General features: G+C 37.0%; 2 protein-coding genes across 2 annotated transcripts; one reads left to right on the forward strand and one right to left on the reverse strand.

The window, feature by feature from the left end:
- Positions 1 to 8429: 8429 nt before the first annotated feature.
- On the reverse strand, positions 8430 to 11263 carry LOC140047529 (uncharacterized). The gene is made up of 4 exons (XM_072092571.1): positions 11173 to 11263; positions 10308 to 10802; positions 8891 to 9840; positions 8430 to 8681 (listed from the first exon to the last, which is right to left on the reverse strand). Exons 1-4 carry the CDS (start codon positions 11261 to 11263, stop codon positions 8430 to 8432), a joined length of 1788 nt encoding a protein of 595 aa, XP_071948672.1.
- Positions 11264 to 12709: 1446 nt separating this feature from the next.
- Positions 12710 to 14658, forward strand: LOC140046516 (uncharacterized). The gene is made up of 2 exons (XM_072091186.1): positions 12710 to 13147; positions 13378 to 14658. The coding sequence occupies exons 1-2, from the start codon at positions 12733 to 12735 to the stop codon at positions 13596 to 13598; spliced, it is 636 nt and encodes a 211-aa protein (XP_071947287.1). The 5' UTR covers positions 12710 to 12732; the 3' UTR covers positions 13599 to 14658.
- Positions 14659 to 18220: the final 3562 nt, after the last annotated feature.

The following is an 18220-nucleotide window of genomic DNA, read 5'->3' on the forward strand; positions in this document are numbered from 1 at the left end:
TTCTGGTTATCATAGCAGTTCCAGGTGACGGATTGACGACATCCGGACAGACTTACTGACAATTCTTTGAACTAACGAAATTACTAGATTGACCGACGACATTTTTACAGACACAATGTCCATTCCATGAACTAACGATATGACTAAATTATTAGACCAAAATTGTACTGACTCACTGTCCATTCAATGAACTAACGAAACGAATATAGTATGTTTATCGACGAGATTTTGACCGATATGTTGTTCATTCAATGCACTGACGAAGTGACTATACTGACCGATGAGATTTTTTTGACTCGATGTCCATTCCATGAACTGACAAAGTGACTAAATTGACCGACGAGATTTTGACTGATTCGATGTCCATTCCATGAACTGACAAAAGTGACTATATTAACCAACGAGATTTTGACAGATTCGATGTCTATTCCATGAACTGACAAAGTGACCAAATTGACCGACGAGATTTTGACTGATTCGATGTCTATTCCATGAACTGATAAAGTGACTATATTAATCAACGAGATTTTGACTGATTCAATGTCCATTCCATGAACTGATAAAGTGACTATATTAATCAACGAGATTTTGACTGATTCAATGTCCATTCCATGAACTGACAAAGTGACTAAATTGACCGACGAGACTTTGACTGATTCGATGTCCATTCCATGAACTGACAAAGTGACTAAATTGACCAACGAGAATTTGACTGATTCGATGCCCATTCTATGAACTGACATAGTGACTAAATTGACCGACGAGATTTTGACTGATTCGATGTCTATTCCATGAACTGATAAAGTGACTATATTAATCAACGAGATTTTGACTAATTCGATGTCCATTCCATGAACTGACAAAGTGACTAAATTGACCGACGAGACTTTGACTGATTCGATGTCCATTCCATGAACTGACAAAGTGACTAAATTGACCTACGAGATTTTGACGGATTCGATGTCCATTCCATGAACTGACAAAGTGACTAAATTGACCGACGAGATTTTGACTGATTCGATGTCCATTCCATGAACTGACAAAGTGACTATATTAACCAACGAGATTTTGACTGATTCGATGTCCATTCCATGAACTGACAAAGTTACTATATTAACCAACGAGATTTTGACTGATTCGATGTCCATTCCATGAACTGACAAAGTGACTATATTAACCAACGAGATTTTGACTGATTCGATGTCCATTCCATGAACTGACAAAGTAACTATATCAACTAACGCAATTTCTACTGATTCGATGTCCATTCCATGAACTGACAAAGTGACTTTATTAACCAACGAGATTTTGACTGATTCGATGTCCATTCCATGAACTGACAAAGTGACTATATTAACCAACGAGATTTTGACTGATTCGATGTCCATTCAATGAACTGAAAAAGTGTCCATATTAACCAACGAGATTTTTACTGATTCGATGTCCATTCCATAAACTGACAAAGTGACTATATTAACCAACGAAATTTTGACTGATTCGATGTCCATTCCATGAACTGACAAAGTGACTATATTAACCAACGCAATTTTTACTGATTCGATGTCCATTCCATGAACTGACAAAGTGACTATATTAACCAACGAGAATTTGACTGATTCGATGTCCATTCTATGAACTGACAAAGTGACTAAATTGACCAACGAGATTTTGACTGATTCGATGTCTATTCCATGAACTGATAAAGTGACTATATTAATCAACGAGATTGTGACTAATTCGATGTCCATTCCATGAACTGACAAAGTGACTATATTAACTAACGAGATTTTGACTAATTCCATGTCCATTCCATGAACTGACAAAGTGACTAAATTGACCAACGAGATTTTGACTGATTCGATGTCCATTCCATGAACTGACAAAGTGACTAAATTGACCTACGAGATTTTGACTGATTCGATGTCCATTCCATGAACTGACAAAGTGACTATATTAACCTACGAGACTTTGACTGATTCGATGTCCATTCCATGAACTGACAAAGTGACTATATTAACCTACGAGATTTTGACTAATTCGATGTCCATTCTATGAACTGACAAAGTGACTAAATTGACCTACGAGATTTTGACTGATTCGATGTCCATTCCATGAACTGACAAAACGACTATATTAACGTACGAGACTTTGACTGATTCGATGTCCATTCCATGAACTGACAAAGTGACTATATTAACCTACGAGATTTTGACTGATTCGATGTCCATTACATGAACTGACAAAGTGACTATATTAACCTACGAGATTTTGACTGATTCGATGTCCATTCCATGAACTGACAAAGTGACTATATTAACCTACGAGACTTTGACTGATTCGATGTCCATTCCATGAACTGACAAAGTGACTATATTAACCAACGAGATTTTGACTGATTCGATGTCCATTCTATGAACTGACAAAGTGACTAAATTGACCAACGAGATTTTGACTGATTCGATGTCTATTCCATGAACTGATAAAGTGACTATATTAATCAACGAGATTGTGACTAATTCGATGTCCATTCCATGAACTGACAAAGTGACTATATTAACTAACGAGATTTTGACTAATTCGATGTCCATTCCATGAACTGACAAAGTGACTAAATTGACCAACGAGATTTTGACTGATTCGATGTCCATTCCATGAACTGACAAAGTGACTAAATTGACCTACGAGATTTTGACTGATTCGATGTCCATTCCATGAACTGACAAAGTGACTATATTAACCTACGAGACTTTGACTGATTCGATGTCCATTCCATGAACTGACAAAGTGACTATATTAACCTACGAGATTTTGACTAATTCAATGTCCATTCTATGAACTGACAAAGTGACTAAATTGACCTACGAGATTTTGACTGATTCGATGTCCATTCCATGAACTGACAAAACGACTATATTAACGTACGAGACTTTGACTGATTCGATGTCCATTCCATGAACTGAAAAAGTGACTATATTAACCTACGAGATTTTGACTGATTCGATGTCCATTCCATGAACTGACAAAGTGACTATATTAACCTACGAGATTTTGACTGATTCGATGTCCATTCCATGAACTGACAAAGTGACTATATTAACCTACGAGACTTTGACTGATTCGATGTCATTCCATGAACTGACAAAGTGTCTATATTAACCAACGATATTTTGACTGATTCGATGTCCATTACATGAATTGACAAAGTGACTATATTAAACTACGAGATTTTGACTGATTCGATGTCCATTCCATGAACTGACAAAGTGACTATATTAACCAACGAGATTTTGACTAATTCGATGTCCATTCCATGAACTGACAAAGCGACTTTATTAACCAACGAGATTTTGACTTATTCGATGTCCATTCCATGAACTGACAAAGTGACTATATTAACCAACGAGATTTTGACTGATTCGATTTCTATTCCATGAACTGACAAAGTGACTATATTAACCAACGATATTTTGACTAATTCGATGTCCATTCCATGAACTGACAAAGTGACTATATTAACCATCGAGAATTTGACTGATTCGATGTCCATTCAATGAACTGACAAAGTGTCTATATTAACCAACGAGATTTTTACTGATTCGATGTCCATTCCATGAACTGACAAAGTGACTAAATTGACCAACGAGATTTTGACTGATTCGATGTCCATTCCATGAACTGACAAAACGACTATATTAACGTACGAGACTTTGACTGATTCGATGTCCATTCCATGAACTGACAAAGTGACTATATTAACCTACGAGATTTTGACTGATTCGATGTCCATTCCATGAACTGACAAAGTGACTATATTAACCTACGAGATTTTGACTGATTCGATGTCCATTCCATGAACTGACAAAGTGACTATATTAACCTACGAGACTTTGACTGATTCGATGTCCATTCCATGAACTGACAAAGTGACTATATTAACCAACGAGATTTTGACTGATTCGATTTCTATTCCATGAACTGACAAAGTGACTATATTAACCAACGAGATTTTGACTGATTCGATGTCCATTCTATGAACTGACAAAGTGACTAAATTGACCAACGAGATTTTGACTGATTCGATGTCTATTCCATGAACTGATAAAGTGACTATATTAATCAACGAGATTGTGACTAATTCGATGTCCATTCCATGAACTGACAAAGTGACTATATTAACTAACGAGATTTTGACTAATTCGATGTCCATTCCATGAACTGACAAAGTGACTAAATTGACCAACGAGATTTTGACTGATTCGATGTCCATTCCATGAACTGACAAAGTGACTAAATTGACCTACGAGATTTTGACTGATTCGATGTCCATTCCATGAACTGACAAAGTGACTATATTAACCTACGAGACTTTGACTGATTCGATGTCCATTCCATGAACTGACAAAGTGACTATATTAACCTACGAGATTTTGACTAATTCGATGTCCATTCTATGAACTGACAAAGTGACTAAATTGACCTACGAGATTTTGACTGATTCGATGTCCATTCCATGAACTGACAAAACGACTATATTAACGTACGAGACTTTGACTGATTCGATGTCCATTCCATGAACTGACAAAGTGACTATATTAACCTACGAGATTTTGACTGATTCGATGTCCATTCCATGAACTGACAAAGTGACTATATTAACTTACGAGATTTTGACTGATTCGATGTCCATTCCATGAACTGACAAAGTGACTATATTAACCTACGAGACTTTGACTGATTCGATGTCATTCCATGAACTGACAAAGTGTCTATATTAACCAACGATATTTTGACTGATTCGATGTCCATTACATGAATTGACAAAGTGACTATATTAAACTACGAGATTTTGACTGATTCGATGTCCATTCCATGAACTGACAAAGTGACTATATTAACCAACGAGATTTTGACTAATTCGATGTCCATTCCATGAACTGACAAAGTGACTTTATTAACCAACGAGATTTTGACTTATTCGATGTCCATTCCATGAACTGACAAAGTGACTATATTAACCAACGAGATTTTGACTGATTCGATTTCTATTCCATGAACTGACAAAGTGACTATATTAACCAACGAGATTTTGACTAATTCGATGTCTTTTCCATGAACTGACAAGTGACTATATTAACCAACGATATTTTGACTAATTCGATGTCCATTCCATGAACTGACAAAGTGACTATATTAACCATCGAGAATTTGACTGATTCGATGTCCATTCAATGAACTGACAAAGTGTCTATATTAACCAACGAGATTTTTACTGATTCGATGTCCATTCCATGAACTGACAAAGTGACTATATTAAACAACGAGATTTTGACTGATTCGATGTCCATTCCATGAACTGACAAAGTGACTATATTAACCAACGCAATTTTTACTGATTCGATGTCCATTCCATGAACTGACAAAGTGACTATATTAACCAACGAGAATTTGACTGATTCGATGCCCATTCTATGAACTGACAAAGTGACTAAATTGACCGACGAGATTTTGACTGATTCGATGTCTATTCCATGAACTGATAAAGTGACTATATTAATCAACGAGATTTTGACTAATTCGATGTCCATTCCATGAACTGACAAAGTGACTATATTAACTAACAAGATTTTGACTAATTCGATGTCCATTCCATGAACTGACAAAGTGACTAAATTGACCTACGTGATTTTGACTGATTCGATGTCCATTCCATGAACTGACAAAGCGACTATATTAACGTACGAGACTTTGACTGATTCGATGTGTCCATTCCATGAACTGACAAAGTGACTATATTAACCAACGAGATTTTGACTGATTCGATGTCCATTCCATGAACTGACAAAGTGACTATATTAACCTACGACATTTTGACTGATTCGATGTCCATTCCATGAACTGACAAAGTGACTATATTAACCTACGAGAATTTGACTGATTCGATGTACATTCCATGAGCTGACAAAGTGTCTATATTAACCAACGATATTTTGACTGATTCGATGTCCATTACATGAATTGACAAAGTGACTATATTAACCTACGAGATTCTGACTGATTCGATGTCCATTCCATGAACTGACAAAGTGACTATATTAACCAACGAGATTTTGACTAATTCGATGTCTTTTCCATGAACTGACAAAGTGACTATATTAACCAACGATATTTTGACTGATTCGATGTCCATTCCATGAACTGACAAAGTGACTATATTAACCAACGAGATTTTGACTAATTCGATGTCTTTTCCATGAACTGACAAAGTGACTATATTAACCAACGATATTTTGACTGATTCGATGTCCATTCCATGAATTGAAAAAGTGACTATTGTTACGGGCTCGCTCGTTAGGCTGAAACCAACAATAAGAACATAACAAAACACGTTGTAGTTGTCGTCCATCTTTATTCATCTCCTCTCTTTCTTTCTAGAGGGCTCACTTCCGTGTGACAAACCCATCACACACCCCCACTTAAAGAAAGTTTGATATGATTAAACTTATAACTGTTTACTATAACATCTTAAATCTTTTCTTATACAGTAGTGATTTTAACAGGTCGTTGATATGAACCCCGTTCTAATTACTTTAAATCCGTGTATGCCATTAATGCATCACTCTATCACAGCTAACATATTATAATTAAATACTTTTAACATTAACAAAACTTTTAAAATCATTTCATGCATGTTATCTAAACTCTTGACAAAGCGTCAGCTACAACATTGTCTTTTCTTCTGATATGATGAATTTCCAGATTCATTTCTTGAACTGCTAAACTCCATCTCAACAAGCGTTGATTCCTGTCCTTCATTCTTGCCAAGAACGTTAATGGGTTGTGGTCAGTCCAAACTACAATTGGAAACGGAGTAGATCCAAGATACACTTCAAAGTGCTTTAACGCTGACATCAAAGCTAATGTCTCCTTCTCAACAGTAGAATAAGGTTTCTCATGCTGGTTGAATTTTCTCGAGTAGAACCACACAGGCTTGTCAACACCATTTTCGTCTGTTTGCGCCAACACAGCACCAGAACCAACATCACTGGCATCAATCATTAACGAGAACTGTTTATCAAATTGTGGAGCCATCAACACCGGTTCGTTTGATAACATCGCTTTAACTTTAATGAACGCATTATTGCATTCCTCCAACCACACAAAACTCGCATTCTTTTTCAGCAGATTTGTTAATGGAGCTACAAGCGTTGAGAAACTTCGGCAAAAACGTCGATAAAACCCAGTCATTCCCAGGAAACGCATTAACTCCTGCTTACTCTTTGGAACTGGGAAATCACAGACTGCCTTAATCTTAGCACTTAATGGTTTCACTTTTCCGCAACCAACTTTATGACCCAAGAACACAATTTCTGCACATGAAAACTCGCTTTTCACCAAATTTACTGTCAACTTTGCAGCTGTCAACCTGTCAAACAATGCCTTAATTCTCTGCACATGAACATCCCATGTATCACTATAAACAACCAAATCGTCTATATAAGCTTCACAGCCCTCCAACCCTGAAATTATACCATTAACCAATCTCTGGAACGTGGGTGGTGCGTTTTTTAAACCGAAAGGCATGACCTTATACTGATAAAGACCCATAGGAGTTACAAAAGCTGACACTTCTTTCGCACGCTCTGTTAAAGGAATTTGCCAGTAACTCTTAATTAGAAGATCAAATTTAGTGACAAACTTAGCACTACCCACACGATCAATACAGTCGTCTATCCTCGGTATGGGATATGAATCTGTAGTAGATTTAGCATTAACCTTCCGATAATCAGTACAAAAACGATACGATTTATCTGGCTTCGGAACTAATATACATGGAGAACTCCAAGCACTGCAACTAGGCTCGATGATATCATTCTTAATCATGTAATCAATCTCATTTTGTAATACCTTCATCTTGAACGGATTTGCTCTATATGGATTTTGTTTTATTGGTGAACAATCAGCTGTCTTAACATCATGCTCCACTAACTTCGTTCGACCTGGAACATCCGAAAACAACTGCAGATTTCCAAATATCAAACTAACAATTTCAACCTTACGATCACGAGATAAATGACCAACTTTCTCTTCAATGTTTGCAAGGACATCTGAATTACTGAACTTAACACATGTATCCGGATCACCAAACTCTTCAGAATTCTCTTCAACAACACACGTAACTGGTGTTGACGTACAGGTATCACTATTATTTCTCGCTGTGTATGGTTTCAACATGTTTATATGACACAGTCGCTTCTTCTTACGCCTATCTGGAGTATCCAACACATAGTCAACTTCTTCTACTCTTTCTAATACTTTGTAAGGACCAGCAAATCTTGTAGATAATGGTTGACTGGGAAGAGGCAACATAACTAACACTTCATCACCTGAACTAAAGCTTCTCTTTTCTGATTTTCTATCAAACAATCTCTTCATTTAACCTGAGCCTTCACAAGATTCTTTCTAGCAATCTCACAAGCACGATTTAATCGATCACGAAATTCAGACACATAATCTAGTATCGATACAGACTCTTCTGCATTCCCTAACAGCCTTTCTTTGACTATTTTAAGAGGGCCTCGGACCGAATGACAATACACCAACTCAATTGGGCTAAACCCTAAGGACTCTTGCACTGTTTCACGAACAGCGAATAACAATAAGGGAACTCCCTCATCCCATTCCTTTTCACATTGAAAACAATAGGTTTTAAGCATATTCTTAAGTGTTTGATGAAATCAAGTGACCCATGAGACTGTGGATGGTAAGCACTTGAACTTATATGGGCAACACCTAACTGCTCTAAGACTTGTTTAAATATCTTTGACATGAAGTTTGATCCTTGATCGGACTGAACAGCTTTAGGCAATCCTACCCATGTAAAGAATTTTACCAATGCTTTAACAACATTCTTAGCTGTAATACGCCTAAGAGGAATCGCTTCAGGAAACCTACTTGATGCACACATTACTGTTAATAGATACTCATTTCCATTTTTAGTACGTGGTAATGGTCCCACACAATCAACAATAACCCTTGAAATTGGTTCACCGAATGCAGGAATAGGCTTAAGTGGGGCTACTGGAACCATTTGATTAGGCTTTCCCACTACCTGACACGCATGACAGGATTTACAATAGTTAGAAACATCTTTTCGAAGACCTGGCCAAAAGAAATGCCTGAGAATTTTGTCTACCGTTTTATTGACACCTAAATGCCCTGAAAGAGGATCATCATGCGCAATACCAATAATATCCTGACGGTATCCACTAGGAATAACTATCTGGTGAATCTCATTCCAAAGATCACTACTTGGAATATCTGGTGGCCTCCACTTACGCATAAGTATAACATCCTTTATATAATAACAAACAGGAACAATAGACATTTCCTCTACAGAAAGAGCTTGCTGACCAAATGAAACCAAATCAGGATCTTTACTCTGCTCTTCCACTAACCTGGACCGATTGAGAACTGTCGGACCGAAATCACACACTTTTGGGTGCTGTTGTTCAGCTTGGGCAGTGTGTGACTCTGGACCTGAACAGACAGCCTCTTGGGAAACGCGATCCGTAATGTCTCCGTGAAAACTATCACATAAGTCAATACTCTCATCCTCATCTATGGTTTTATTTGCCATAGATCGCGTCACCGCACATGATGGAAACACATGTGATAATTCTTTCTCTAAACACACCGTGCTTTCGTCTTCAACAGGACTCTTGCACACAACCGGTTTTACTGTCACTCTGTCTCCGGCCAAATCATTCCCCAAAAGGAGTGTGACACCCCATACTGGAAGACTCGGAACGACACCGACAACAAAATCTCCGCTAACAATATCTGTTTAAATCCGAATTACATGAAGTGGGACTTCCTTATAACCCCCTTCAACACCTTGAATGAGCACACTTGCTCCAGCAGAAGACTCGTTTAAAAATGACAATGCCGATTCTATTATCAGGGATTGTGACGCCCCTGTGTCTCTTAAGACACGAACTTTACTCAGATTCACATCGTTGATCAATGCTACAGAACCAGTAGAGAGGAAAGGCTTAAATAGCTTTCGCACTTTTTCCGGACCTGAAGATTAAATCAACTTCTCACTTTCATCAACGTCATGACTCTCTGTCACTTTCAACGGGACTGTATTTACTAACGTGTTTGGAAGTGATTGGGGTTTCTTATTATCCCCTTTAGCTTTGCTTTGAAACAGCCAGCAATCTGCCTTTATACAGTATGACCCTTTTTCTTGCAGTAAAAACAAGTTCTGACAAATTTACTACTACTATTAACTATAGTTTTCTGACTTTGAACCTTAGAATCATCAACAGATTTGGAAACCGATTTGGTATTGATCACCACCTTGTGCGTGAGCACATAATTATCGGCAGCAGAAGCCGCTTTCATTAAATTATCCACTTTCTGCTCCTCTAGATATGTACGAACTTCAGTAGGGGAACACGATTTAAACTCCTCAACTAACATAAGCTCACGAAGCTTTCCAAATTCACCATTTACTCCTTCCGAATTACACCATCTATCAGAAAGAATCTGCTTCTTACGTGCAAATTCTGTAAACGTTTGATCATAAGGTTTACATAAGTTCCTAAATTTCTGACGATACGCCTCTGGAACTAACTCATAAGCTGACAAAACAGCTTTTTTAACCGCATCATAGCTTTCACATTGATCATCAGCCAAAGCAGAAAATACCTCTTGGGCTTTACCCACAAGAGCAGTTTGTAACAACACAGTCCAGTGTCTAGCAGGCCACTTTAATCTATTAGCAATTTTCTCAAAAGCTAAAAAAATATGTCTCTACCTCGTCCTCATTAAACTTGGGAACCCATTTAATATTCTGAGTAATCTCTGAGAATCATTAGGTGTAGAAACCCGTGTGGTGTGACCCATTTGGTTAGCTAATTCTAATTTCCTTAACTCAAATTCTTGTTTTTCTTTTTCCATTTCTCTTTGAGTTTGCATCTCTAGAATCTCTATTTTTCTTCTTTTAAAAATTAATTTTTCACGTTCCAATTCGATTCTAGCCAACTCGACCTCATTCCCCGCAGTTTTTACGGATTCATGAGTAGTTAAACCAACATGACTTAAAAATCACATTTATCAAGTCATATTTATTCATGGAATCATTTATAGATGCTCCAACCCTAGTACCTAGGAGTCGCAAACGCTCCTCTGATAGCTGAGCTACCACCTCAATGGACATGCTATCCAAAAATTCCTCGTCAAAATCACTTTCTGACATAGTTTCTATTTGAAACAAAGAAACTAAACAACAGGTTACAATAATAACCAATATGACGATAATTAAGGCACCGGTAATAAAATACCTGCCAAGCCCACACAGTATTAAACCTACCATGCGCCGTGGTCTCAATAACTAGACCCCTAAAATCAAAGCCAAACCGACTTCTAGTATCACAGGCAAGCCTACACAAGCCTAAAACAACAACACAGTTTTCTAGCTCGGCGACCGCCAAACCTCGTTCGTTATAAAACGCCTCGGATCTAAACCTAAAACCAGCTTAGAATAAGCAACTAAAATTACCATCAGTTCGATCTACAACTAAAATTCAGCATTTTGTTCCCGGATGACCCCCCAATTTGTTACGGGCTCGCTCGTTAGGCTGAAACCAACAATAAGAACATAACAAAACACGTTGTAGTTGTCGTCCATCTTTATTCATCTCCTCTCTTTCTCTCTAGAGGGCTCACTTGCATGTGACAAACCCATCACACTATATTAACCTACGAGATTTTGACTGATTCGATGTCCATTCCATGAACTGACAAAGTGACTATATTAACCTACGAGATTTTGACTGATTCGATGTCCATTCCATGAACTGACAAAGTGACTATATTAACCTACGAGATTTTGACTGATTCGATGTCCATTCCATGAACTGACAAAGTGACTATATTAACCTACGAGATTTTGACTGATTCGATGTCCCCATTCCATGAACTGACAAAGTGAAACGATATTTTGACTGATTCGATGTCCATTCCATGAACTGACAACGTGACTATATTAACCTACGAGATTTTGACTGATTCGATGTCCATTCCATGAACTGACAAAGTGACTATATTAACCTACGAGATTTTGACTAATTCGATGTTAATTCCATGAATTGACAAAGTGACTAAATTAACCGACGACCCTTTTACTAACTTTTTACTGACAAGGTAAAGATATTGACCGATGACATTTTGACTGATTCGCTATCCATTACATGATCTTACTAACTATACTGACTGACGAGACTGTAACTGACTCGTTGTCCATTCCATGAACTAACGAAATTACCTTCGTCACACAATGGTTTGTTACTGGCTGTAATTAATTCACCGATCAATTTATTTTCTATTCTATGACCTGACAAAGTAACTAATTTGATTGATATTTGACTTATTTACTTGCTATCCATTCCACAAACTGTCGAGATGACTAAATTGACTAACACTTCGACGGATTTACTAAATTGACCTACGACATTTTGACTTAGTCGCTATCCATTGCATTATCTGACGAGGTAACTATACTGACCGACGATATTGTAACGGACTCGCTGTCCGTTCCATGAACTAACAAAATAACTCCGTCAAGCAATGATTTGTTACTCGTGATTAATGTCACCTAACAGTTTATATTATTAAATACATCATACTATTTAGATACCAGATTCAACTCCCGGTGAAGCGGGACAAATGTACAACAAATGCAATGGTGACAAGAATCTAGCCATTACAGTAAACGTTGGTATGAGCAAAAAACAGGCAGTAAGAGTATTAACTACACTAAAGTCTTATAAGATAGAAATACCAGTCACTGTGTTTGTGTTCAGTGAGTTTGCTGAAGAATGGCCGGAACTAGTACAAGCTTGGGCAAAGGACTACACTATTGGTCTTCGTGGAAATCATCCATATCCAGCTGGACATTTTGAAAAGATGTCTCCAAATTGGATCAGAGAAGCCGTAATTAGTTCTGAAATGCGTCTTCACGAACTCGATATAATACCGGTATTTTATGCACCAGCTGAGGACGGTGGTTCAGTAAAGAAACAGCTAAAAAACAGAGGATTCCGTATTATCCAACCTGCTATTAACTTTCCGCCAAAGTTAGGTAAGACTAATAATCCACACTGAAAGTTTGCATAGAGCTCCTAATAAAAAGAAATAGCCACAACAATAATGTCCTTTAATATTGTGCAACACACGACATTGATTATGGAATTTAGTCTTAATGGGAGTATTTTAGACATGACTAAAATCAAACCTATCTAGCGAGCTAACTAATAATTATTACTATTATTATCAAAAGTCTTGAGTATGTTTTACTACCGTATTTTGCAGAACCATTACTGACTGTTGAGAATTACTACCGATTCCGAGATGTTGAGCGTATACCAAAAGCGCTGAGAATGATTTCAGAAAAGTTAAAAACTTTTGATGGTGGAATACTTGGTCTAGATACAGACCTTCCTGATACTTACATGAATCTTGTGTTCTTGCTTGATTATCTAGTTGAGAATTCTGATTATCATTTGGTATCGTTAAACCAATGCTTAGATTAAATATACATGGGTAGGAAAGAAGAACTTGAGAATATAGCCTTTCCAAGTTTGTGGGTACTATGGAAGGCAATTGCCGCCAAAAATACGATTACAAAATACAATGTATTTATTGCATGTCTTTTTATTGTACGTTTCTGCGAGTAGGTTGTACGTTTCTGTGAGTATGTTGTACGTTTCTGTGAGTATGTTGTACGTTTCTGTGAGTATGTTGTATATTTCCAAGAATACATTGAATGTCTGTAATTGACATTTTTAATGGAGATTGCCTTCCACAGGGCAGAATAGGGTACGTGGATATTATTGGTCTTATAGTTACTGTAGTTGATAGTGAACGATACGTATTTTTAAATAAAAAGTAAGTTTTGTATGGTAATGGTAATGAAGTTAAATAGTTCTTTTGAAAACGCAGATGCGTCCTTTTTGGTGTTAAATAAAGTAATTTAATAGAAATAGAAGTCTTCTATGTGAAGGAAAGTATTCCGGATTCATCCACAGTTTACCACTGTGCGCTACTATACCGATTTTGGTTGTACTTGCGCCAAGTATTAATAAATAGGAATTAGTTTAGCACTGTGCGTTACTATACCCATATCGGTTGTACTTGCGCACAGTGAGAATAAATAGGATTTAGTTTAGCACTGTGCGCTACTATACCCATTTCGGTTGTACTTGCGCACAGTGAGAATAAATAGGATTTAGTTTAGCACTGTGCGCTACTATACCCATTTTGGTTATACTTCAGCACAGTGATAATAAATAAGATTTAGTTTAGAACTGCTGCGCTACTATACCCATTTTTGTTGTACTTGAGCACAGTGATAATAAATAGGATTTAGTTTAGCACTCTGCGGTACTATACCTATTTTGGTTATACTTGAGCACAGTGACAATAAATATGATTTAGTTTAGCACTGTGTGCTACTATAGGAGTACATTATTATGTGAACAAATACTGTAGTACCAACACGTAGTATTTTATAAATCTATTTTTTTTTGCATTTTTTACTGTACTGTATGTACTGTACAAAGTAAACTCAAAATGGCAAGTTTTAGTAATAAAGAATATGGAATCTTTGTATGATTAAGTGTTTTGCTTTGTTTTTTTAGTTGGTTTAAATAGGAACGATGCCAGAAGGTGATTTTGACAGGAAATTGTTTCTCCATTGGGGCTATAAGAGAATTTAAAAAAAACTTTTATTAAAAAACAAGGCCAACAGCCATTAAGTCGCGTGCTACAATGCATAGTAATACCGGACCGACAGACAGACCGACCGACAGACCGACAGACAGACCGACAGACAGACAGACAGAGAGACCGACCGACCGACATAGTGAACTATACTGACCGAAATTACTGAACATGTTTAAAAATGTTGAAATGTTTAAAAACATTTATATTTTTTTAATTTACACGTGCGTAGCCTTTCACTTTTGACGTGCTCGTATAACGAAATTTCGAGTTGAAAAGTAAGTCAAGAAAACAGAAATCGGGCAAAAAGAGTGCGCAATAACATTTAACGTGCAGTGCGCGCGCAAAAATCTGCGCACTCATGGCAATTTTGTAAACGCTTAAAATTGCCTGAAACGTACTCTTATTTCATCGAAAATAAATTTTGAAAATTTTAAGCGCGCGTACGCATGCATTACATGCGCTACGCACGTAATTGTATTGCCATATGATGATTTATGCCCTGAAATTTATGAGTACCAAATTTTATTTAATTGTGATTCATGGTTGTGAAGATATGATTACAAACGTGATTTCGTTAAATCGTGCGTAGACCGCGTAATTTTTTATTGCGCACCGTGAAAACATAACCACATTGATTCCTGGCCATAAGGAATATACTGTGAAAAATTGACCTAGCTAGATTAAACTGATATCAAGATAAGGTCAGAAAGCGATAAAACGCATAGTGATACCGGACCGACAGACAGACAGACAGACAGACAGACCGACAGACAGACCGACAGACAGACAGACAGACAGACCGACCGACCGACATAGTGAACTATAGAGTCGCTTCCACGCGACTAAAAACTTGTATTGTCCAATTACATACACAATACATACAATTGGAAATGTGTCTTTTGATACACTACATACATAACAATCTAAAAAAATATATAGAGTTATACTGAACATTATTCACAATACTTGTTACAACAAAAGAAATAAAAATTTAAATATAAAAAAGCACACGTAACTTTAAACCTTAATGCATTGTGTTGAGGAAAGACTAGGCGTATTGCAGATTATTACAAATTATTGAAGTAAATATGTACCATATTAAAATATCATTAAAAAAATACCTTACTTAAAAAATGTAAAATATCGCAAATCAGCTCATTCATAATTGTATATTTATCTATTGCACTGCTTATTAAAAGTTTTAATTGAACTTGGTACAAACGATTTACTATATCTCGTAGTTCGTGAGAGAATACTCCGTAAACGGCACCCTGACCTTAAAAAGTTATACTCGGCATATAATTGATGGTTTGTATTTTTCATTATTCGTTTTACAAGTGATAATACTGACTCATCAAATCTTATATTGAGATCGATTACAGGGATATTGAGCATTTTACTAGATCTTCGTATGATTCTATGTAGTTTTCCCTTATCTTTTACATTGAGACTATTTCCCAACACAGCATAACAGAAAGATATCACGCTAAGTACCATCGATTTGTAAAACATGGTTAGAATTTGGTTATCTACTTTAAATTTCTTAAGTTGACGCATTAGGTGCAGTCGTTGCTTACCCTTTTTATATAGCATGTTTGTATTTTTGCTCCATGTTAATTTATCATCTATGTTTGTTCCTAAGTACTTGTTTTCTTTGGCAACTTTTATACATTTACCATCAGTTACGACATCATCATGATTACTTTGTTTCTTTCTAAAAACGATAATCATTTCGTTGGTTTTCGTAGAATTTAAAATAAGATGGTTTTCTTTACACCACTCTGTGAATAACTTTACTTCGGTAAAATAGTTCGAAAGCGATTCGACATCTTGAATGTTACCAGCTATGCAAGTGCCATCGGCATATTTTATCAAACGGCAGGAGTCGGTGGCATTTCTACAGTCGTTTGTATACAGAATGTATTACAGGGGAGACAGAACGAAGCCTTGTGGTGAGCCTGTATTGGTGAATGTGGTTATTGATGTAGCATTTCCGAATTTAACTTGTGATCTGTTTGTTAAAAAGTATTTTATCCAGAGAATGATAGATGAGGACAGGTGAGTGTGAGGTTGTATTGTGTTAAAGGCGGAACTGAAGTCTATGAAAAGAAGGCGTGTGAATGTGTTGTTCTTGTCGAGTGTTGTAAATGAGAGTGGCTGTGGCATCGTCTGTCCCTCTGTGTGCTCTTTATGCGAATTGCATAGGATCTAACAGGTGGTCACTTTGATCTTTAACACGTTTACTAATTATTCTTTTCATGCATTTCTTAACCAGGGACGTTAGGGCCATTGGTCTATAATCATTAGGCGTTTTAACATTATTTAATTTGGTAATAGGTACAATCAGAGAGTGCTTCCAAATTGCTGGGATAGTGGTTGTACGAAGAGAACATTCAAAAAGTTTCTGAAAGACATGTCCTACCTGAGCAGCACACTCTTTCAAAAGTTTTCAACATAACTTGTCTGGGCCACCAGCTTTGTTTGCATTTGTTTTCTTCAGAAGGTTGACAACCTCATTGTCCGTGAAGTAATCTGCATCATCAGTTACGTCAATATTCTTGCAGGTATCCGCTAGCTGCGACTTAAAGTCATGAACATCAAACCTACTGTAAAATATGTTGAGTTCTTCAGCTAGTTGCAAGTTGGGAGGACATATTTTGTTTGATCCTCCTATTATATATTTTATGTCTTTCCACGCTTTCCTCGTCTGCATATTACAGTATTTATATTCCTTTCTAATCTGTTTCTGAACTTTTCTTTGCCTCTTTTTACAGCCATATCAAGCCTTTTCTGTGCTTCTTTTAATTAAATTTTGTTTTTACTTGCAAAAGCTGGCTTCTTTTCGACAATTGCTGTTTACCTCCTTGGTCAGCCAGGCTTTATTATTTGGATACCGCTTTACTTTCTTGGTTGGTATAGTGATATCTTGGCAGAAGTTTAAATATGATGTTACTGATTCCACCATTTCATCAATACCTACAGAAGAGTCAGTAAAAATATCCCAGTCTTTCGCTTCCAGGCATCCGCGCAAGCGGTCTTTGGCAACGAAGTTGTTTACCATTTTTCCATTTTCCAAATCCCTCTCTGCGACGAATTTTAGTTCCAGTTATTTTCGTCTGATTGGAACTAACACAAATATATAACAACTTGCTAAAGGGAGGTGCGCACCCGACAATCCCATTGGGAAAAACTTTCAATAGATGGATGCAAGGTGCAACTCACTCACTCAACTGGCGAAACCTGTAGGCGTAATAGTCTAATTTTGGTTTGCATTATTACTACTATTGTCAGGCAGTCGGGTGTTTATTATTGAGAAGCGTGCTCTGCCCTACGAAAGGAGGTCCACTCGGACCGGTAGTTGCAGAGGTTGATCGTACAGTAGGCTGTAAAGGAGTGGAAATCATGACTGGCGCCGCCAGTATGGAGCTAC

The sequence above is a fragment of the Antedon mediterranea genome, chromosome 4, assembly GCF_964355755.1.
Source record: "Antedon mediterranea chromosome 4, ecAntMedi1.1, whole genome shotgun sequence".
Lineage (NCBI taxonomy): Eukaryota > Metazoa > Echinodermata > Crinoidea > Comatulida > Antedonidae > Antedon > Antedon mediterranea.